The sequence below is a fragment of the Nomascus leucogenys genome, chromosome 17, assembly GCF_006542625.1.
Source record: "Nomascus leucogenys isolate Asia chromosome 17, Asia_NLE_v1, whole genome shotgun sequence".
Classification (NCBI taxonomy): Eukaryota; Metazoa; Chordata; class Mammalia; order Primates; family Hylobatidae; genus Nomascus; species Nomascus leucogenys.
The window spans coordinates 59,861,183-59,884,002 of record NC_044397.1 but is presented as its reverse complement, the minus strand read 5'-3'; the positions used below and the strand labels follow the sequence as shown (position 1 = coordinate 59,884,002).

The 22,820-nt window shown below is 54.7% G+C and overlaps 1 protein-coding gene across 1 annotated transcript in view; it reads left to right on the top strand.

Annotated features, from left to right (window-relative positions):
* Positions 1-419: 419 nt before the first annotated feature.
* The window catches only part of ADCY1 (adenylate cyclase 1), a 147,392-nt gene continuing 124,991 nt past the window's right edge, over positions 420-22,820 (top strand). The window contains exons 1-2 of the mRNA XM_030796191.1: positions 420-1,058; positions 17,819-17,968. Coding sequence (XP_030652051.1) covers positions 420-1,058; positions 17,819-17,968 — 789 coding nt within the window. The remainder of the gene's footprint in view (positions 1,059-17,818; positions 17,969-22,820) is intronic.

Genomic DNA, 22,820 nt, shown 5'->3' with positions numbered 1-22,820 from the left:
CCCAGGTGACGCCAAGAGGGTGGGTTCCACTGTGCACGGTGGGGAAACTGAGGCTCGGAGGGGACAAGGCAGGACTCGAGGTCACGCGGCTCCTCCGGCGGGCGGGAACGCAGGACGCGGAGTTGGGGCGCGGGCTGTGTGCGCCCAGGTTCGCGGCTCCGAGGGCTCGGCTGTCGCAGCGCGGTCGCCGCCGAGGACCACGGTCGGGGCGCGGGCGGGCTCCAGTGCGCAGGCGCGGCGGGCGGGAGGGGACGCGCTCTGGGCGCGCGCGCGGGGCAGCCGGCGCCCCAACTCCGCCCGCCCCGCGCCCCGGCGCCTCGCCGCCCGCCGCCCGCCCGCCCCGGCGCCGCCGCCCGCGCCCCGGCGCCCCGGGCCGGCGAGGGGCGCGCCCGCGGCCGCGGCCGCTGCATGGCGCTGAGATGGCGGGGGCGCCGCGCGGCGGAGGCGGCGGCGGAGGCGGCGCGGGCGAGCCCGGGGGCGCCGAGCGGGCGGCCGGGCCAAGCCGCCGGCGCGGGCTCCGGGCGTGCAACGAGGAGTTCGCTTGCCCAGAGCTGGAGGCGCTGTTCCGCGGCTACACGCTGCGGCTGGAGCAGGCGGCCACGCTGAAGGCGCTGGCCGTTCTCAGCCTGCTGGCGGGCGCTCTGGCGCTGGCGGAGCTGCTGGGCGCGCCGGGGCCCGCGCCCGGCCTGGCCAAGGGCTCGCACCCGGTGCACTGCGTCCTCTTCCTGGCGCTGCTCGTGGTAACCAACGTCCGGTCCCTGCAGGTGCCCCAGCTGCAGCAGGTCGGCCAGCTGGCGCTGCTCTTCAGCCTCACCTTCGCGCTGCTCTGCTGTCCTTTCGCGCTGGGCGGCCCCGCCCGGGGTTCCGCCGGGGCCGCTGGGGGGCCAGCGGCGGCCGAACAAGGGGTTTGGCAGCTCCTTTTGGTCACCTTCGTGTCCTATGCCTTGCTGCCCGTGCGCAGCCTGCTGGCCATCGGCTTTGGGCTCGTGGTGGCTGCGTCGCACTTGCTGGTCACAGCCACCTTGGTCCCCGCCAAGCGCCCACGTCTCTGGAGGACGGTAAGTGCAGCCGCGCACCCCTCATCTGGTCTCGGACCCACTTGCTGGGACGATGCTGGGATTGCCCGCAGTCGGGCGCGCTTTTTCCTATGCGGCGGGTGGGGACACTGAGGCTCCGAGTGGGGGTGTGTTCAAGGTCACTCCAGCGAGTTGGGGACGCAGTCGGGGCTGGCACCCCCGGCCAGGGCTCTCTTCAGAGTTACAATCCACGAAGCGCCCCTGGCGTGAAGTGTGGAGAGGGGAGACAGGTGTGGAGAGAGAAAGGTTTGGCCAAGGTCAGGGAGCTGATGAGCGGCCAGACGGCGGCCAGAGGCGTCCGCCGGTCTTTTGCCGCACCCATCCCCACACAGGGAGTGAAAGTGGGCGAGGAGAGCAGACCCCCAGGGCAAGTTCCAAGGCTGGCTCTGCGCGCAGCGCGGGGCTCTTCTCCTGCGCACCTATAGCGCGTACTGGGCTCGCCTCCCAGCCCTGCGGACCCGAGGGGAGTATATGGTTGGTGGGAAAGGACTTCGGCATTTCCAGCCTTGCTGGCCACCCTACTGTGGACATGCCTCCGGCCCAGAAAGAGTGGGGTTTGCCAAGGTCAAACACAGTCTAGTCCCTGCCGCTGCCACTCGGCGGTTGCCCTGACCCTGCCTTCTCTGCGCCCGAACTTTGTCACTGTCTTCCCAGTCGGGCGGGCGAGATGGTTGCAAGGACGGGGACGCTGTCTGCCTCCCGCAGACTCTTCCTGGGCCCTGGAGGAGCCTGCTCTTCCAACTGCCCGGAGGTGGACGTGGACCAGAGGTCTTTGCCCCACAGCGGGGCTTTGAGAGCTTCCCCTTGTGCCCATCTCCAACGGGCCGCGGGGATGGGGCTGGGGAGTGGGGGATGGGGAGATTTGGAAGACCCTGAGGAGGGTTTTGTTTCTGCCTCTAGCAGCGGTTTAGCAGGGGGATGGTATGAATCAAATGGAGTGGGGGAGCCCATCTCACGAAAGGAAGCCGTGGTGGGAGCAAATTGGGGAGAGGTAAGGGGTCGGAGGGGAAGCTGAATCCAGGGAGATTAGGGAAGAATAACTGGAGGGCGGTGGTAAGGAGTCCCACAGCCCGGCCCCAGGGGACCAGCACCCAAGGATCTAAGGAGGCATCCTTAGACGGTGATGCCAGGGGCAGCACACAGTCAGAGGAGCCGTGAGATGCTCAACCTGGCACAGGGATAGACACATCACTGGACTTGTGTCTTAGGGTCAGAGAGAGACCAGCATGTGCTCAACCCGTGGGCAGGGGCGGGAGGGAAGAAGACAAGAGTACATGGAGAATTGTCAAAGAGGGCGTCGGAGGAAGAGAGGAAGAGAGGTAGAGGTGAAGGGCAGAGGCACAAAAGGATGGCTGAAGGCTGAGGAAAGGGGAAAGGAGCCAGAGGACTTCATGTCCTGGAGGTGAAGGAGGCTCTTCCACAGCCTCCTGTGGGCAGCACGTGGGCCTTGCCTGACCATTCTCAGGGGGCATTCCTGTATCTCCTACGGCCCCCACCCCCCATCTGTCTGTGTTTAGCCTGGGCCTCATGCTGGCCCCCACAGCCAGACCCGCAACCGCAAGACAGCCTCCCCAATCTCACCAGATGCCAGGGCAGCTCGGGAATAGGGAGGGGCTGAGCTTGGTCCCTGGGCAGGCCCAGGGATCCCAACCACACTGCATTCTCTGTGTTATTACACCAGGGAGTCAGCTGGTGTAATAAAAGGCTGCGTTATTGTCTTTCCCTTTTAAAATAAAGACATTTCCTATATAGCCTCTAGTCATTTCTTTTAGAGAATCAAAGATTAAAAAAGAGAGAGAGGGGAGAGAGTCTATAAAGGAGTTTCTGGACACAGAGAGCTCTGCCCCTCCCCCTGGGATAAGATGAGCCCCTGTGACTGTCACTGTAGTGGGCAAGGAAGCCCATCCTGGGAGCAAGGATTCTTAGGGAGCAGACATCTGGGTTTCTCTGCTAGCTGTGACTCTCTGGGCAATCCAAAGCCTTCCCTCACTGAGCCTTGGGTTTCTCACCTGTGTAAAGGGCAGAACGGCGCCCCTGCAGGGTTCTAGTGAAGACAAACACTTCCTATTGGAAAAGCACATATTGGCCTCTTTAGAATGTTCTATTCAAGTCCACGTGTCTATACAGGTGGTAGTGATATTGACAAACATGGGGCATCAATGCAGGGAAACTTACAGTGGGGGGAGCAGGACAGATGATTCCCAGGGATTCTGTTTTCCAATTAGAGAATTCCAGGAGCCTGTGAAATCTGCCCTTAATGAGCTCTGCAATTTGGTGCTTGCAATGGTGAAGAAGACAGCACACACATTTACACAGCATTGATGTTTCTGCTGCTCTTCACTGCTTTACCATCCACCTTCTATTCAGACCTGTGTCACTGTGCAGTGCAGTCACTCGTTGACAGCACCTTGTCCTCCATACAGCGTTTTGGGCAGGTAGTAGCCATGCTGGGCATGGAGTGGATGCCCCAAAGAGGACGAAAAATGGAGTGAATGAACGAAGGAATCTTTGCAGGGGATTTCCCTCACTGCATACATAGCAGGATGCTGCTTCAGAGTCTGAGATCTCCACGGTGATCTCCTGGTGCTGAGCCCAGTGACTAGTCAGCCCAGTGAGCTCCAGAGTCGGGTTAACTCCATGGGGCAAAGGAGCTCCCTCCCTTGAATCCCGCCCCTTTCTCTGAGACCCAAATGCCTTCTTGTCAAGGATAGCCCCAAGGAAGCCTGGAAAGAGCCTGCGCTTTCTGAGGCCTGGGTTCGAGTCCCTGCTCTGAGCTATGGAGAAAGTTCTTGTGTTTTATTTCCAGAATCTTTGCCCCTCCGAAGCAAGGCTCTCAGGGTTCCCTGCAGCATTCATGTTCCAGTTCTGGTGCACAGGGCTCTGGGAAGGCAGCCTGGGTGCTTTGGGGCATCTGATTCCTCTCCTGTAAAGCCCAAGCTGCCCCAGGACTCTGGGGGGCAGAGGAGAGAACGCTGAAAGCTAGCGTGCATGACTATTAGCACAGGTGGAATTGAGTAGCTAGGGCTTAGCTCCTCCCCCGGAGAAGTGCTTGATGCTGATGTCCCTGAGCAGAGAGGTCTTTAGGGGAAACAGCCTCGTTCCTACCTGGGCCAGCACTGAGGAGGTATCCATAAATATGTGCTAAGTGGCCAGAACTGAGTTCCTTTCCTCTCCCAGCCCCTTGCTTTTGGGTCACTGATTGTACCTGTATGAAATACAATCCATTTTTATTTAGCTGAGCACCTGTCAGAACTGAAAGCATCCTGTTCAAGACATCCATGGCTGCTCACAGTCAGTAGGGGGCAAGGCCTGCCAGGGTGGGCTGAAGATCATGGGGGTGGGGTAGGGGTGAGTGCCAAGGAACATAGGGGATAAGGAAGGCGGAGAAAGGGAGACACTGGATGTCTGGGCTTGGCCTCTTGTGATGCCACTCACTGACTCAGAGAGCCTCAGAGGGAGCAGCTTGGAATCTTGGGAAAGGGGGGCCTGGGCAGGACCCCAGTCCTTCCCACAGGGGTCTGCCTTCCACCCTGCGCCCTGCATTGCCTGGGGAGAACCAGGGTGCAGCACATGTGTGCAAGAGGAAGACCTGGTCTCTGCCAGCTCTGAGCTTCCTCCCTTTGCTCCTTTACTCTGCACTGCCTCGAAATACCCACTTTTTGACCAGTGGGAATCAGGATATTGTATTTTTACTTAATTTTTTTCTGAGGTAGTAAGGATCCATTGCAGTGTGCAAATTATATGCTTTCAATTTGGTTGCTTATCAATGTAAATGAAATACATTTCAGTTTCTGCCGAGTTCTTAGCTGTAGGCAGGATAACAGAAATCACGATTATCACGGAGAAATGGGAGTCAGCTGAAATTTCCCTGTGCAGCCCCAGTTATATCTGAGCTCTGGTTCAGAACCATGGCTTGGTTGCTTGGAGGTGAAACAACCTAACCACAGCACGCAGAATCCTAGGGCGCAAGGGCCCTGGATGACCTGGTCGTTGATAGCAAAGCTCGTGGCCTAGGTGTGCGCTGGTGATGCCAATCTGCCAGCCCTCAGGCTGTGCCCCATATGCCTTTGTGTGCCCTGTGCCCACTGCCCAACATGCTGTCAATTCCCAGTTAACCCCATGCCCTGCCTCCCTTTCCCCAGCCTCTCCCTCTGCTGGCCCTACCTCCCCTGCTGGCCCCTCCTCTGGCTGGGCCTTCCTCCCCAGCTGGGATCCTCCTCCCCCACCAGCCCCTCCTGCTGCTGGTCCCTCCCCTGGCTGGGCCCCACCTTCTGTGGCTGGCCCCTACTCCCCCATGGACCCCTCCTCCACTTCCCCTCCCACTGGCCCCCTTATCCTCATGGCCCACAGCCTGGTCCTGTCACCATGGAGTACCCATCTGCTGTGCATCCATCTGCCTTGGTGGAGCCACTGCCTACAGCGACAGGGCTAGGGTTAGAGCCGGGTCAGGGAGGGTGACAGGTGGGGTGCTCCTCCTGGCACAGGGGTCAGGCTGTGTGAAGGCAGGGAGTGGGCTTCTCTGCCCCCTGCTGCGTGGTGGCCTGGAGACCTGAAGGTAGTCTCCTTGTCCTTGGCTGGACGCTCTTCCTGAGGTCAGTTTTGCTGCTGTCCTGGGCATGGCCCCCACAGTGTGCTTCCGACTCTGGCTTCAGTCCTGTCGCAGCCTCGCTGCTTCCTCCAGCTCCACATTGCCCACAGGCCTGTGTTTAGTGTTTAGGGAGCAACAGCAGGGGACATCCATGCCCCTGGAACCTGCCCTCCCCCTCCCCCTCACCCCCCCCCCCCGTTTTTGTTTTTCTTGTAGGGGTGGGTGGTCCCCTGGTCCATTTCCTTTCACCCCCTGGCTTATCCTCCCTCAAGGGCAGTTAACTTTAACATAAAAAGTTTCTAGAATTGCCCCTGTCAGGGCAGCTGGGATGAGGGTGAGCAGGAAATGAGTCTAGACAAAAGAGAGGGAGAATGGTCCTGGGCATGGGGCCAGGGGCTCCCACTCACTCCACCTCTGAGGTGGTCCAGTGGGCCCAGGGGCTTTTCTCTGCCCCTCCACAATGTGCCCAGCAGGGGCTGCACTGTGGAAGGAGCCCTAGACATGCGCTGAGTCTGGTCGCACTGATGGACAGTGGGCTGCGGGGCAGGGGGGCAGCCCCTCCACGGACCTGAGAAGAGTGGGAGCAGACACAGGGGTGGAGTTTGCAGCTGCCGGGGCCTCCCTGCCTCTCTACGCTGGTTCCCATGACCCCACGGTGTTTAGGTGCCAGGCTTGAGCTGGGGGCTGGGGTACCGGGATAAGAAGACCTCCCTTCCTCTGGGAAGCTGCAGTCTATTGGGGAGACCCTGGTCAATAACTCAGACTGTAGTCCCACAGGGCAGGGCATTCAGGTGACCTTAGAAGGTGTACACAGGGGACAGACCAGGCCTAACCGCTTGAGGCAGCTTCCCCGTGGACTGGGCGCTCAGCCAGGATCACTGGACCAAGCACAGGGCTGCGAGCGAGTGAGAGTAGTGGGGCGAGTCCCGCAAAGGCCCAAGTGGGGCAAAACCACACTGTGGACTTGCCCTTTCTCCCAAGAGCAGTGCCGAGTGTGGCCACCAGGAGGTGGGAGTGTGCTGGGGGCTGTGTGAGGACCTGAGGGCACCACTCAGCAGGCTGCGGTCAGTGATGTCCGCTTGCCACTGTCACCACTGGCTTTTAGAGTTGTTTGCCTGCCCTTTTGGGGCTCACGGTGGTTTTAGGTCGATGTCCCTCTCCTGTCACATCTCTGAGGTTGAGAGGGCGAAGGATCAACTCCTTAGGTTCACAGGTTCCTGCAGATGCCTGGAAATGTCCTTGGACCATTTCCTGACTCAGACGGAAGCTGGTGGGCATGTGAGGTGGGTGACTCTTCTGGCATTTCAGGGGCTCTAGTGTATTCTGTGTGGCTTTGGGTTGGGATGATCCCCATGCCTCAGTTTCTCCCTCACCAAAGGGAACAGTAGCTCCCTCCTGTGGTTTTGTAGAACAGATACATCCACCAGTTAATATGAATGGATTGTGCCTGGGAGGCGTTCCCTGTCCTCCCCACACTGTTCTGGGCTTAGTGAAGTGGGACCTACTCCTTACCGTCACTTACATACATAGCTGTATGTAGCTGATGACCTACTAGTTAGTCTCTGACTTAGTAAAACTGAATAGTTGCAGTGAGGCGCTGGTCTTGATCAAATGTTGGGAGAGACCCCCAGAATGCAGGTGGCAGGCATAGTCTGTTTAGCCCAAGTGTTCTCTGACAACTGTACTAGACACCCTGTGGAACAGCCCCAGTCGGAGGTGGCCATGTGTCCACAGTGGAGGCTGGCATCCCTGTGGCCATCATGCCAGGCTGACCCCTTTTCAGCCAGGTTTTTGAGCCCCAAGCAGCATGGGGGCTGAAGTGGCAGGGGCAATGGTTTGGGCAGGAGAAGCAGCCTGGCCACCTAGCCATGTCCACGTAACCCCCTTGGGGAGCTCACACGACCACAGGCTCCTCCCTTTACCCTGAGGGGCTGAGCAAGGTAATGGGAAGAGACCTTTCCTGCTCTCCATTTGAGCATATGAGTTATATCCATCCCTCCTCTTTGCATGAACATACACAAACACACATGCTCATGCATAAACACATGCTCATACACACGCATAAACACACACACACATACATGCACATACCCACACAAAAACCCTCCCAGATGCATACACTCACACTCATTCTCCCCCCAAACATGCATGCACATAATCACACAGAAACACACACACATAAACCAGTGCATACTCACATCCATACCCACTTGCGTGCTTGCACTTACACATTCACATGCACCCTCACACTCATTTTGTACCTATACACTAGCTCACACACACAGTACATTCACAAATACATGCATGCTCACCCACTTATAGATTCACACACTCACAAAGCAATGCACATTTGCACACTCACAATAAGTGCACTGACATGCACACTCATAAACTAATGCACACTCACATGCTCATGCTCACCTACACTCACTTCACTGTTACTAGTATGTGGGTCTTTTGAGTAGATGTGCCATCCTGGTCTCTGAGGGAGGGCAGCCTGTGCCCTGTGTCTCAGCAGCACCACCACAGAGACCTGGGTTGAAGCCCAGTTCCCGCACCTCCAGCTCTGTGACCTTGGCAATCTCAGAATCTGGCCATGAAGGGAAGCCAGGCTGCCAGCCTTACCTGCATCATGGAAGTGTAGTGAGGGCTGGTGGGAGGGCAGGCATGTCCACATGGGACTCCCCTTGGGAGCTGTGGAGGCAGGGACGGGGCTAGGACTCTAAAGCCTTCCTTAGGGAAGGGAGTGGGGCTGCCTGCCACTCAGCTGTGCCCCTCTCTAGTGCAGGCCAGGGCAGGCACCTGGCGGGGGTGGGGGGGTGATGGGGGGTGGGGTGGGAGGCCTGCCTCCACCGCCAAGTCTTCCTGTTCTGCCTCCCAGTGTTTCTCCACTGTCCCCTTTAACCCTTCAGCTCCCTGTGCCCTCTTCAGGCTGATCTGGGCTCTTTTCTGAGTGGAGCATGAGGTGTCTTCTGCATTATTTTGCTAAGGGGGTCCCATCTGTCCTCGTACCCCACGTGTGTTTCCCTCTGCCATGCCGAGATGCCCAGGAAGGATATAAGAGGTGTGGGGGAATCCCTGGGGGCAGGGCAGGGAGAATAGGAGCCCACCACAGCAGCCTAGCTCTGGCTTTGTGCTGAAGGCAGCACAGTCCCTGGAACAATCCTATCTCCCTGGATTAAAGGGATGGCAGGAACTGCTTTGATCTGCAGGCTTTAGTGTTCTCTCTGTCTTCAGTTTGGGTTGGGAAGAAAGCCTGGAGCTGAGAAGAGCTGTCTGCTTCCCAGAGCTTGGGTGTGACTTCGTAGAGCCTGAACACAGCTCTCTGGGTGGGGCCTCTGTGTGGGCATGTGCCTGTGTGCACACATGTGCATGTGGATACGTGTGACTGTGTGGACACATCGTGTGTGGATGTGCATGTTTGTGTGTCGGTGCATGCCCATGTGCATGTGTGCATGCATGTGTTCTTACATGTGCATGTGTTTCCATGCGTGTATGCTTGTGTGTGCATACAAGTGCAAGAGCATTGGTAACATTTAGAGAAACCTGGGAGCAGATGGGCAGGATGCTGCCAGCAGTGTGATGGGGTCCCCAGAAGTGCTGGGAGCCCTACACTACAGCCTCCGAGCCCTGCAGAGGAGAAAGTCCATGCTGGTAGCACATTCTGAATCTGAGCACAACTTTTTGTTTTGATTCTAAAAATACAGAGCAGCTCTTTTATCAGAGTACAGTGTTTCCTTGTTTCCTTCTCTGAAGTAGATTCTTCTCTGAGGTAGACTCTTCAGCCTTCGGGAAGTGGCTCAGCCTGAGAAAATGCAGATGCATGGTGCTTGGCTGGCCTGGCTCCCTGGTGCTTGGCCACCTGAGTGTTCTTTTCTTTTCCCCCTTCTTTTTTTTTGAGATGGAGTTCCGCTCTTGTTGCCCAGGCTGGAGTGCAGTGGCGCGGTCTCGGCTCACCACAACCTCCGAGTCCCAGGTTCAAGCGATTCTCCTGCCTCAGCCTCCTGAGTAGCTGGGATTACAGGCATGCACCACCACGCCCGGCTAATTTTGTATTTTTAGTAGAGATGGGGTTTCTCCATGTTGGTCAGGCTGGTCGTGAACTCCTGACTTCAGGTGATCCACCTGCCTCAGCCTCCCAAAGTGTTGACATTACAGGTGTGAGCCACTGTGCCCTGGTTTTTTTTTTTTTTTTTTTTTTTTGAGACAAGGTCTCTCTCTATAGCCAAGGCTGGAGTGCAGTGGCATTATCATGGTTTACTGCAGCCTTGAACTCCTGGGCTCAATTGATCTTCCTGCATCAGCTTCCAGAGTAGGTAGAGCTATAGGAGTGCACCATCATGCCTGGCTAATTTTTTTTTTTTGTAGAGATGGAGTGTCACTATGTTTCCCAGGCTGGTCTTGAATTCCTGTGCTTAGGTGATACCTCACCTTGGCCTCCCAGAGTGCTGGGATTACAGGTGTGAGCCACCATGCCAGGCCCTGAGTGCCCTTTTCTTACTGACCTGGTTCACCTGATTGCCGTCCTGCTGCGTGTGGCACACCCTGGTGCTGGTGGCCCCCACTTCCTGGGAGCATCGATGCTTCCGATGGATGGGGAATTGTTATTTACACAACAGGTGGCATGGGGCCCAACGCATGACGTGTCCGAGTGTGGAGATGTCAGACACCCACTGTGGACAAAGAGGATGGCCACTTCACAGCAGGGCCGTGCCTGGGACGGAGCCTCCCGTTGCCCCCTGCTGTATGTCTCTAACTGTGGTTCTCTGGCTGGCTCTTGCCCACTAGCCCTAAGGACTCACTTGACCTCTTGTCCCTGGACATGGTCCTTCTAGCACCCTTCCCTCGCAACTAGGCTCAGTGCTTTCTCGATAAACCTGTTTAATACTGCATTCTATGCCCCCCGTACCCCCTACCTACCACACAGTCTGGAGCCAGGTCCAGAGGTCCCAGCCTGTGGCCAGCATCCAGCCTTTCCATGTAAAGTGTCACCTGGTTACACTCCAGGAGGGCTTCTTTCCCAGCCTGTGGGGGCACCTGTGGGTTTTCTCAGCTCTACTATCCAGTCTCTGGAAGCAGCATTATTGTAGTAAGCATGCAGCTGATGAGGGTGAGTCTGCTTAGGAGGATGGTGGAAAGCTCAGGAGATGCCAGGCAGTTGCAGGCATGCGCTGGGAAGCCTCAGGGCAGCCTGCTCTGGAACATTCTGTTCCCCAGGGAGCATGTGGCAGTGAGCATTCTGGTGGGTCACCTTGGTGTGCACCATGTGCTGGCCAGTGCAGTGAGCCTGTGCTGGAGCCATGCTCAGTGGTGATGCTCCCAGAAGTCATGAGTGCCTTTGCCTTCATTCCCCTATGAGAGGAATAGCCTCTTAAGAGAACGCATTGCCTTTCTGAAACAACCGTGGCCTCAAAAAGGGATCTTAAATACTTGTTCGTTGAACTTGTTTTCTGTGACAGCTGTATTCTCAAACCCTATCTGCCCTGCAGTGTCAGTGATTAACTGAGGGAATGTATTTTAGGAAACATTGGCTTAGCCTAAAGATTTTGAAATATCTCTGATAGTTAATTTTTAAAAATCTGTACTTGCAGACATCACAGTTGTTTCATGAGCACTGACCACGTCCTGGTGCTGGGTGGGATCTTGTCACTGGCAGGTTCCCATTGGGTGGGTACATCTTTTTTTTTTTTTTTTTTTTTTTTTTGAGGTGAAGTTTCACTCTTGTTACTCAGGCTGCAGTGCAATGGCACGATCTCATCTCACTGCAACCTCTGCCTCCTGGGTTCAAGCAATTCTCCTTCCTTAGCCTAGCCTCCTGAGTAGTTGGGATTACAGGCATGCGTCACCACGCCCGGCTAATTTTGTATTTTTAGTAGAGATGGGGTTTCTCCATGTTGATCAGGCTGGTCTTGAACTCCTGACCTCAGGTGATCCACCCACCTCGGCCTCCTAAAGTGCTGGGATTACAGTGTGAGCCACCACGCCTGGCCCAGGTGGGCACATCTTTTATGCCAAGCGCCTTGGCTTCAGTTTGTTCAAGGGTCAGAAATGGGCAGTGCCTGAGAGCTCAGCTGATGGTGTGGCTCCTTTTGGCTGGTGTCACAGGTGCTGTGGGTGGGTGGGGGTGGACAAGCTGGAAGTGGCGCTGTTCTGAGGTTCTGGTGTCACCCTCTCTGGGAGGCTCAGATGGTCACTGTGTCATTCATTGATCTTCTGGGCAGGGATGTGTTGAGACACATGGGGAGCAGACTGTCTTTGATGGGAGCTGTCCCCAGGGTGCTCTACCACCTGGGGGCTTGCGTCTGTCTTCCTGACTTCCCTGCCTTGTGTTCCTCACTTTCCTGCTGCTGTCCTTATGTCAGATTCTACCAGTGCTTTTTCCTTTCTCCCTCCTAAGCTGACCTCGTGTGTGTGCATGACCTGGGAGGAGAGGCTGGGCTGGCTTGGAGAGGGGCACCATGGAGGAACAGGCTGCATGCGGCCCTAACACCCCCTTGGAACTGAGGTGCCAGTGGTTACACAGGAAGCACCAAAGACGGCTGCTTCTCCAGGTCCCCATGAGAATCCTTTCCCAGGTCTGTTGAACATAGCTTCACACATTAGAAACCTGATGACGGGAGCTCAGGGAGAGCCTGTCAAATTATTTTTTAAAAAATTGTGTTATTTTATTTTTATTATGGAAAATTCAAATACACACTAAAGTAGAGAGGCCAGCACAGTGATTTCTTGAGTACCCATCACTGGCTCCAACAATTATCAGCATTCTCCCGGCCCTGTTTCAAACGATGTTAATTCTAAAATGCTTTTATTAATTCAAACACCAGAAGCTAACAAGCAATTACATTAATTTAAAAACCTGCTTGTGTGAGACACTGAAGAAGCAGCCACAGTTTAAAGAGAATGACGTCACACCAGCACTCAGCCGCTGGTGAGCACCGTGGAGGGACTGAGTGGTGTCCACTGGGGGCCGAGTCAGGGAGGGGGACAGAGGGACCACCCCACCATCCAGACACCTGGGAGATGGCAGGCTGATCGCAGTCGGGAATTTACCAGTGAGAACATGCCCAGTGCTGTGCAGGGAGCAGTTGTGTGGAGTCAGCTCCTTTACTGGCCTGTGGCCCAAGTGCTGTTGGTTCATGTGAGAAAGCACTCCCTCCAGCAGGCCCCCCGCCTGTGCCTGCACTCTCGCTCTGCTCAGGAGAGGCTGGTTTGGAGGACTGTCCTGCAGTGGTTCTCCTGTCCCCATGGATAGTCTGAATGCCACCCAGGCTGAGAGACTGTGCTGGGGCAGCCTGGGTGATGGCATGTTGAAAATGGGAGCAAATTCAATGGAGAGGTTTTCATACCCAATAGGAGTGATCCTGGGGTGAGAAGGGACCACCCAGACCAGTCCAGGGATCAGGAGGCTGCTCTGTAAAAGGAGGGAAAACCCTCTGGGCCAAGGTTGCAGTGAGGGTTGTGGGTCTGAGAGCATGCTCTGCCCAGGGCTGTGGCATGGCTGGGGCATGTGCTCCCATGTATGTGCATGGCATGGCAGACAGGTCAGAGGTGAGTCCAGGGCTCAGCGGGTCTCTTGTGTGCCAGGGAGGTGGCGCTCCCTCCAGAATCTGGGATGATGGGAGGGTCTGCCTCACGGGGACTTTGACTACAGCCTGACTGTGGGTTGTGTCAGGCAGTGGGGTTAGAGAGAAGTTGGTGGCATAGGGCTGTCAGGGGCAGGGCCTGATGGCTTGAGAAGGACTGAGAGAGAAGGTCAGAGGACTTGCAGGTTTGGCTTGGGCGGTGGCACCTGTCTCTGGTGGGGAGGAAGGACAGGTACCTGGGGATGCCGGATGATGATGTCAAATTGGGATACTTTCTCCAAGGACTATGGGACGTCTTGGGTTGGGGGAGGGGCCCAGGGCTCCTCCAGGGTGCTAGTCTAGTGACCACGAGTGGTGTCTAGCATGAGGGATGCTAGTCCAGTGACCCCCCCAGTGTCTGATGATTTTCTCATGGTTAGACTGGGGTGTTGGTTTTCAGCAGGAGGCCTCAGAGGACATGCCCTCACCGCATTGTGTCAGGGCACATCTGTCAACAGGACTCATCATGGCCAGTGCTGGCAGTTACCAGCTGGCTGAGGTGGTATTGGCAGGTTTCTCCGTAAAGGTTTTCTCTTTACTCCTCCTTTTCCATTTTGTGCTTTTCCGAAGGAAGTTACCATGCTGAGCCCATACTGAAGGAGTGGGGAGTTTACCTTCTTGAAGGCGGAGTAGCTATAAATGATTTGGAGTGCTCCAAATTTTTGCCTATTCGTCTGTTATCCTTCATTTATTTTTCATTTAATCATTGATTTATATTAGTATTGATGTTTATTTTATACTTTGGGTTACAATTCAATACTGCTTTGTATTGCTCAAATTGTTCCAACTTTGGCCATTGGGAGCTCTTTCAGTTGGCTCCTGTGTCCTTTGACACACCCCCTCCCTATTATTTGTGTGTGTGTGTGTGTGTGTGTGTGTGTGTATTTGTGTGTGTGACACTTGCTTTACTTTCTGGCCCTGCAAGGTGCTCCAGGCCCATCTGCTTGATTAGCAAATATTTTCTCTGCCTGAGCCCAAGAATCAGTCATTTCTCCAGGGAGCCCCAGTTCCTTTTATTGGAGAATTTTATTAAAGACCATTACCTGGCCTTCTCTTGTCCTCGTTGGTCCTGGGGAGCCATTGCTTCTAGTTTTCTCTCATTAGGCAGAGCTAGAACATATATGTGCACACACATTTCTATAAACGTTTGCATATGTACCCGTCTGTGAATTAAGCCAAACACGAGTTCATCCTGGTGCCTCAGAGTCTAACCTGCCTCCCATAGTGAGGAGCTGGCCCTGGTGATGTTTTCAGGTGGTGCACAGTCAAGTAGAGATGCCCCAGGGCCTGCAGACAGGTCCTGCTCCTCCTGGCTGCCTTTTCCGAGCATGCCTGTGCTCAGTCCAGCAGACTCCCTGGGAAGCCCTTCTCTTCCTGGGTGTCTAGCTGAGTTAGTCTGGCCCATGAAGATTTCTTCAGGGTGTTTCCAGGTGCTGGCTCTTTGGCCACTGGGGGCTCTTTCAGTTGGCTGCTGTGTCCTTTGACACACCCCCATCATTGCGCGTGTGTGTGTGTGTAACACTTTCCTTACTTTCTGGCACTGCATGGTGCTCCAGGCTCACCCTGATGCCTCAGAGTCTAACCTGTGTCCCATGCAGTGTCCTTTGTTGGGTTTCTCCTTAGGTCTCCTTGATAAGCTCATTTGGTAGGTACTACAATTGCCACCAATCTGCCCATCTGGTGGATGGAGAGACTGAGGCACAGTGATGGTGCAGGCAGAAGGCAGGGCTAGGGCAAGGTCTGACCCTGGTGAGGACATCTGGACTCCTGTCCTCGCTCGCAGCCCAGCACAGCCCTTGCTGGGATGAGGGCCCGAGAGGGTGTCCATACTGGGAGACCAGCAGCCTGGTACCACCCAGGGCCTGGCTGGTGTGGGCAGCATGTGGCTCTGGGCCACCATGTGGTCAGGGAGCATGGCGGTGGTGTGCAGATGGCCTGGGCCGGGCCAGGGTTGGATCCCCTGCCCCAGGAGTGGCCAGCAGCCTGTGGTAGGGAGGCCGCCTGTCCCCCAGGCCCCTGCCACCCCTGGAGCCCTCATCTCTGAGTAGCTCATGGTGACCGGAGCCTGCCTTTGTTGTCATTGTGACATGTGCTAAGCCACATTACGATTGCCTTGCCCCTGGGACATGCATCTTTTGGATCTAAATGCCCCTCTAGCCGTGAGTTCGGAGAGCTTCATGGAGAGAATCGAGAGTTCCAGACCTTGGGGACAGGTTTGGAACTCTCATTTCCAACACAGTGGATGCATTTGGTGGTTGAGGATGCTCATCTGGGAAAATGTGGGGGCGTGGGTGTCTCGGCGGGTGAGCCCTGTGCTCATGAGCGGGTGTAGGGCACTTGGCAGATGACACCCAGCCCTACTGAAGTGTCCTTTCTGCAGCAATCCCTTCTCAACCACCCTCCTCCGTGGGTTTTTTTCTTTTTGAAGGGAGACAGTGCCCAGCTTATAGAGGACTGGGTTGTTTGATGGCGCTTTTCCTTTCCAGGGGCCACGGGGGTCTGCAGCTTCCAGTGGGAGTGTTGGTTTCACTGGTGACAGTGCCCTTCAAGATGTCCCAAGGGCAGGTAGTGATGGTTCCCATTCTAGTGAGGACAGATTGTAGTTAACAGAAATGGGGAGGCAAGCTAACGAAAAGAGAGGAGGGGCTGGTTCCCTCTGAGAAAGGGTTCCCTGGGCCCTGGGAGGGCTTGGAGGGGCACCTCCATGTAGTGCAGAGATGAGGGGGACTGGCTGCCATTCCCCCCAGCCTCCACAGCCTGCTACCCCACACGGAACAGCTCTGATGCACACGGGGAGGGTCGGTCATCTTGACAACTGACCCGCCAGCTGTGCTATGTCCCCACCCCCCATGGACTCCTTGTCATACACTTGTAATCTAAGCCTATTGTGTTCCAGGAGGAAACCAGGGGAGAAAGGAAGCTAAGATGTGGAAAATCTCCAAGGGAGGTTTTGTTGTTCCTAATTATCGTTTTTGTTTTAAGGGCTGGGGTCCACCTGTCTTTCACTTCCTTTAGAAAGTGGGTGGCGGCCTCCTGTGCAGGCTCCTCCGCAGGCCTCGCTGGCTTAGCTCTGGCAGCTCCAGCGCCCCATGTGTCTGATGGCCCCTGGGTCTTCCAGCTCCCTGCTCTGGCCCTGACCCTTTCCAGACATCCATGGTGTTCGGTGATTCTGAGCACTGAACACACCCTAACATGCTCTGCATTTTGTTTGTGGAAAAAGCCGGATCTGAGTGGTATCCACACCATGATGACAGCTCTGTCAAATGCACCGAGAGGGAAGCTAAATGGTCGTGTTCAGGTGCCGGAGCCTGCAGGTTTCTGCTCCCTGGGAGACAGGTAGAAATGCCTGGGCTTAATCAGACGTAGAAATTCTCCAATTTTGCGAGTGACCAAGGGACACCTGTTTCATGCAATACTGCATCCCCTCTTCAGAGCCTCTGGCAGGACATGCCATGGCCCTGCATGGCTCATCAGAGTTGCCTGTGTCCAGACCCAGTGGTCTGCAAGACGTAGAGACAGATCAGATGAGGAGACCGGCGGCAGGCAGTGGGGAGCGGGAAGTGATTGTGGAGGGGAACCCTGGGTCAGGCTGGTGCCAGGTGCCTGATGCCTGGGTCTGAGCCTGGTCCTGAGCCTGGAGTGTGGCTGCACTGCTAGCGCTGGCTCCTTCTCAGGCTGGCCCCTTCTTTGTGTCTCATCTGTTGAAGCTGAACTGGGGACGGGACTAAGGGAGGGTGCAGAGACCGGGCTCTGGACACTGCATTTCCCCATCTTGTGCTGGTGCTCACTGTGTCCCCAAATCAACATCTGGGCTGTTTTTGTTTTTTGTTTTTTTTTTTTGTGAACTCACCTTTCCTGAATCTTTCCAGAGGAGTTTGTGCAGGCTTTGTGGGAACAGCCACTCTACACATATGTATTCTCCAGGGATCTTGGTTTTCTGAAGCTGCTATAACAAAGCACCACAGAGTGGGCACCTTAAACAACGGAAATGGAGCATCTCACAGTCTGGAGGCCAGAAGTCCAAGATCAAGCTGTGGGCAGGGCTGGGCTCTCCTGAGGCCTCGTTCCTGGGCTACAGACAGCCATCTTCTCTCTGTGCCCTCACAGAGTCTTCCCACTGCCGGTGTCTGTGTCCTCATCTCCCTTCTTATAAAGACACCAGGCAGATTGGATTAGTGCCCACCCTGATGGCCTCATTTTAACTTAATTGCCTCTGTAAAGACCCTGTTTTCAATTAGTCACATCCCGAGGTCCTGGGGGTTAGGACTTTATGCATTTTGGGGGACACAATTTGACCTTGACACTAGGCCTGGTTACTCCTCGTCACCTGACATGCTGTCTCATGGCCGCCCGGACAGGGTGAGGACGAGCTCCTGCCTGGCCAACTGCCTGTGTCCCTGGCCCTGCGCTGCGGGTTTGGCCCGGGAGGCGTGGCTTTTGGAAAGTTCTTGCTATGTTCTCCAGGCGGCCTGGGCCCTCTTCGTGGGTGTGGGATGTCAGGCTCCACATGTTGCCTCCTTCTCTCCCTGCAGCTCGGCGCCAATGCCTTGCTCTTCGTCGGTGTGAACATGTATGGGGTCTTTGTGCGGATTCTGACTGAGCGTTCGCAGAGGAAGGCGTTCCTGCAGGCCCGGAGCTGCATCGAGGACCGACTGAGGCTGGAGGATGAGAACGAGAAGCAGGTCAGTGGCTTGGGCCAGTCAGCCTAGAGGGGTTGGCTGTGGGGCTGGGGAGGTGGAGGAAGCTGCCTTCCTGAGCCTCAGTTTACCTTGTGGTGACATGGGCCACAATTCCCAGTGGTACATGTTGGTATTTGAGGCTGTGGAGGAGATGCCCTGAGGTTTTATAGTTAGCAAATGGAGAGGCAGGCTGGGTTTGCTGCCCATGGGATAGTGCTGGGATGGGGCTGCTCTGGGGACAGCATTTGGGCGCATGGACTTCCGGTTGCAGCTGGAATAGGTCAGCTGCCCAGGGAGGACAAGGCAGGTCCTGGCTGGGCCTCGAGTGAATGTGACCGTGCAGGTGGCCCTGATCCACTGGCCTGAGGCTTCCACCAGCTCTGCCCTTGGCTCAGCTGACCCCAGAGCACGCTGGCACTTCTGGAAGGCAGAGATGCCCTTGTGCTGGGAGTTGTAGAGGGGCCACAGTGGTCATGATACAGCACCCACAGCCCTTGGGGTTCCTCCAGTGGCTGGCATCACCCCATTTTCAGGATGAAACAGCCGCGAGGGAAAGAGCAGTGGCTTGGAAGGAGCCATACCTAGGTTCCCACCGCCCTCTATGACCCATCTTCTGTGCTCCCTGTCTGCTGCCCAGGGCCTGTGCCCAGCATGTGGGCTTAGGAAGGACCATCTGGGAGCCCTTGGGATAAGCCTGGCACATTCCAGGTGCCTTCACTGGAAGAATCGAGACTCTTCCCCTAGCCTTGGGGCTTACAGGCCTCTGTGACACCAAACTGCTGATGTCTCAGGCCTGTAGCTGACATACAGGATCTCTTTCTCAATGATGTGAATACAAGGTATTATACCAAATATAAATGTAAAAACTCACAAACACATTTCATGTATAGACATTGTTATGATCCCTAATAGTTACAATAAAAGTAGGATATAGTTGAGAAATAGATCACATATGTATGTTTAGGTGGTGTGTGCATTGCCGTCTATGTGAACACATAGGAGGGCGTGTCCATGGGGATGATATGTGGGCAGTGGTATGTGTCTGTGTATATGTACATGGGCATCCCTGTGGAGATGCATGTGTGGATATGTTGCTTTTGCCTCTGTACATGTGTGCATGTGTGTCTGTGAATGCTTGTGCTCATGTGTATGTGTGCATGTATGTGCCTATCTGTACGTCTGTGTGGTTGCATGTGTGTGTGGCTTTGTATTCATGTAGATGTGTCTGTCTGTGTGGGCATGCCTGTATGTGTGTGTATGTCTGTGATATGCAGGGATATGTGTATATGTGTGTATGCCCATGTGTTGATGTGTTGTCTATGTGTGTGCATGAATGTGTCGGTGTGTGTATAAATTGAGCATCTTTCGAGGCTGAACCCTGAGCATTTTCTCTTAGACTAGAGTCAGTCACACTGGGAGAGATATCTCCTTTGTGCTTTCTGGGAGGTGTTATAGCCTTATTTTGTTACCTCCGTAAGATCCCAGAAATGAATCTTTGGAAGCCCTGTTCTCCCCTTAACTACATCGTCTGTAGTGGAGAAGGCAAAGGCTCTTTTCATGGGCCCTGCTTGTGTGCATTTCCTTTTCTTTTCCTCTTTTATCTCCCTCCCATTTCCTTTTCCATACCTTCCTTTCCTACTTCTGTGTTGGTCTTTTTTCATTTATTTTCTGACATTTGCTGCCTCTCCTAAGGACTCTCTTTCCTCCCAGTATTGTTGAGTCTAGCCTTTGCTGCTTGATGTGCAGCATTTCACTGGGTTTTATAGAGATGTGAGCAAGGGATTTTTTCCTCAGCCCTATGGAGGAGGCAGTCCACACTCAGGGAGGCTCAGAAATGTGTCCAAGTTCTAACTGCAGAGTGGACGTTCTTAAGCAGGACATTTTCAAAATGTCACCCAATCCAGTTAACCCAGCCAAATGCTATTTATTGTTTGGATTTTGTCTTTATGTGTATTTTCTCCCACGTGATTGTCATTTTGGTGTATATATAATTTTATTTTCTGTCTTATCATTTTGCACAGACATAGCTACTGGTGTGATAAATGTGATTTAAAACATCTGCTTATTCTTCCCCTTAATGCATGTTCTGCAGTGTTCTCAGTGTCTGACATTTAGATACCACGTTCTAAAAGAGTTTTTTCTTCACGCACGTGAAGTATTCACTGAGTAGCATTTTTAGCAGTGTAAATATGTCATTTCTCTCCCAATTTTCTGAGGTATTTTCCCAAGCTTGTGCTCTTTTACATCTTTATAAGTGATGTCTGCTTACACTCTGCTCTCTATGGCAGCCCAGGCCAACCAGTGCATCAGCAGCAGTGGGGAGCCTGTTAGGAATGCAGATTACCAGGCCTCACCTAGCCCTGTAGGTGGGAAAGCCCCCGGGGTGGGGCCCAGGGGGGTTGGGGTTCTGATGAGCTGCTCTGCAGTCCCTGTCTTTCTCCCCTTCTCCCTCTCCTTCTGCCTATTGTTTTCCACCTTTCTCCCTCCCTGTCTCCGTCTCTCTCTGTGAGGACTTGGCACCTCCTGTTTCCCCTGCCCCTTTCTGTTTACTAAGGCTGATGGCGACTCCTTCATGCTTGTTCACCTTCTGTATTTCTTTGTGACTAGTACGCTCCAACCCTCCGTCTGGTTATATTCTGACTTTCCTGGCAGTCTGGTGAACTGCTCACTGTATAACAGAAACACTGATGCCTCATCCCCACGTTTCCCCAGGTCTGTTCTTCTAGCTTTGCTTTTCCTTGTGTAAAAATTCAATCTTTTATATTTTCAAATGGAAGCATCATTTTCTTTCATGATTTCCTCTGTTGCTTCAAAGCTGAGCTGATGTTTTGACACATGAGCTCTGATTGAGGACATGCCTTCCCTGACCAAATATATCCTCAGACCTCAGCTGTCCTGACTTTTGCTGTATTTTTTCTGTCGATTCCCTTTGAGCCTGCAGGGTTGTATCTCACAATAACTGTCTGCCTAGATGGGCTGACAATCAGCACTCAGGTTCCTCCTGGCCACCTGCTGCCCGATGTCAGTGCAGGGAGCCTTGTCTCTTTGGGATGGCAGAGGGGAGCACTTGGGGCTCAACAGGGCCCTGCCAGCTCTTGGGTCTCTTAGCTACACAGGCACTTTGCCCCTCAGCATCTGCCTGGAGACTGCCTGGCCATCCAGAGAGCCTGGAGGTGGCCATGACAGCCCTGCCCAGGCCTCACGTGTGTCAGCATGAAACACCAGTCTCCTGAATGACAGGTGAGGGAGCCTTACCATGTGGCTAGTTGTGAGCATCTGCCTTTCATGTTTTAATTCCATTCATGACACATTTCCATTCAGCACCTGTTCCCAGAGCCTTCTCCAGCCACTTGGACCGTCCAGGCAACACAATGGGTGATGGGAGAGGATTGGGGGATGCACTGAGGTTCTGAGAGGGGATATGGGGGGATGTGACCTGATTCTGTGAGGGGATCCAGGGAGACACACCTGGTCCTGGGAGAGGATCTGGGTGTGGACACACCCCAGTCTGGGAGGGCTTCTGGGTGGATGGATGTACCCTGGTCCTAAGAGGGGATCTGGGGGACACATCTTGGTTTCGGGATGGGATCTGGGGGGGACACAACCCAGTCCTGAGAGGGATTCTGGGTCAATGCACTCTGGTCCTGGGAGCCGATGTGGGCATCACTGGTAGGAGGTGGTGGAATGCAGGGCACGTCCAGAGGGACTGGAAGATGGGGGCTGAGTGAGGTCAAGTTGAGGGAAGGCGTGTGGGCAGACTCCGAGCCTTACGCTCCCATGCACAATGCTTTGAGGGAAATCATTTCATGTCCTGTGACCTCAGCTGGAAGGAGATGGCTTGACCGGTGGAGAGGGGGGCAGGGCTGGCTCCTGTGTTTCTGTGCTCACAGAGGGGAGCTCCTGAACCTAGCAGGAAAGAGACATCATGAACACATTTTGAGGGTCAGTGCACAGGTAAGTGCGTGGAGGCAGGGGAGCAGACACACTGGGGAGTTTGGCAGTGGTTTTCTTTTTGTTTCTTCCTGGAGGATGAATGCATAACTCAGAGGCACTGTGGTCAGTGGCTTTGTGAGTAGAGAGAGCATTGTGCTCAGTTCACAAATAGGAGTTTGGCTCAGGAGGCTCAGAAAACACCTCCCAGTGTGGACAGGTCTGCACTTTATGGTCCCCACTGACTGCCTGGGTTTGCAGGAGAGCACAGCAGGGGAACCGCTGTTCTGAAATGAAAACTCCCAACATTAAAACACCTCATCCTGTCCCAGCTGAACCAGTTTCGTCCCAGGATGGGAACTGATGGAACAGATGGAGATGGCTGTAGCAGCAGTGCCCTTGCTCCGAGCCTCCTGGCAGTGCCAGGGATGGAGGCCACCGGCTTTCATGCTCTTCTCCACTTTGTTTACACATTGGATGCCTCTGTTCCCCAATGCCAGATTGTTCTTGCCCAGTTTGATAAGTTATGTTTTGACACCAGTAGTGGGGTGTGCTTCACCTTAAGCCCTGGGGAGCACCTCTCAATTTCCTGGTTTATGATGCCAGTGTTGGCTTTTACCAGCCAGGATGCATCCCTGGGTGCTCTGTGCCTACTTACTGCTAACTTTTGCAGCAACCCATGAAGAAGTTGACAACAGATACAGACACTAGGAGCTTTCTCCTTCCCCTCCTGTACTGTTTAGTGTCAACAGCCCTGCGGTTGCCCTGCAGAATCTTTGAGGCTTTAAGAGTCTGGTCTGCTCCTGCCGAGGCAGGTGCTAGTCTCAAGGGGCGAGGCTTCTGCCAACATTCTTATGAGGGGAAATATTACAGTAGCCCTCACTCTCCTCCCCTTCACCTTCTCCGGGCAGCCCATAGAACAAGA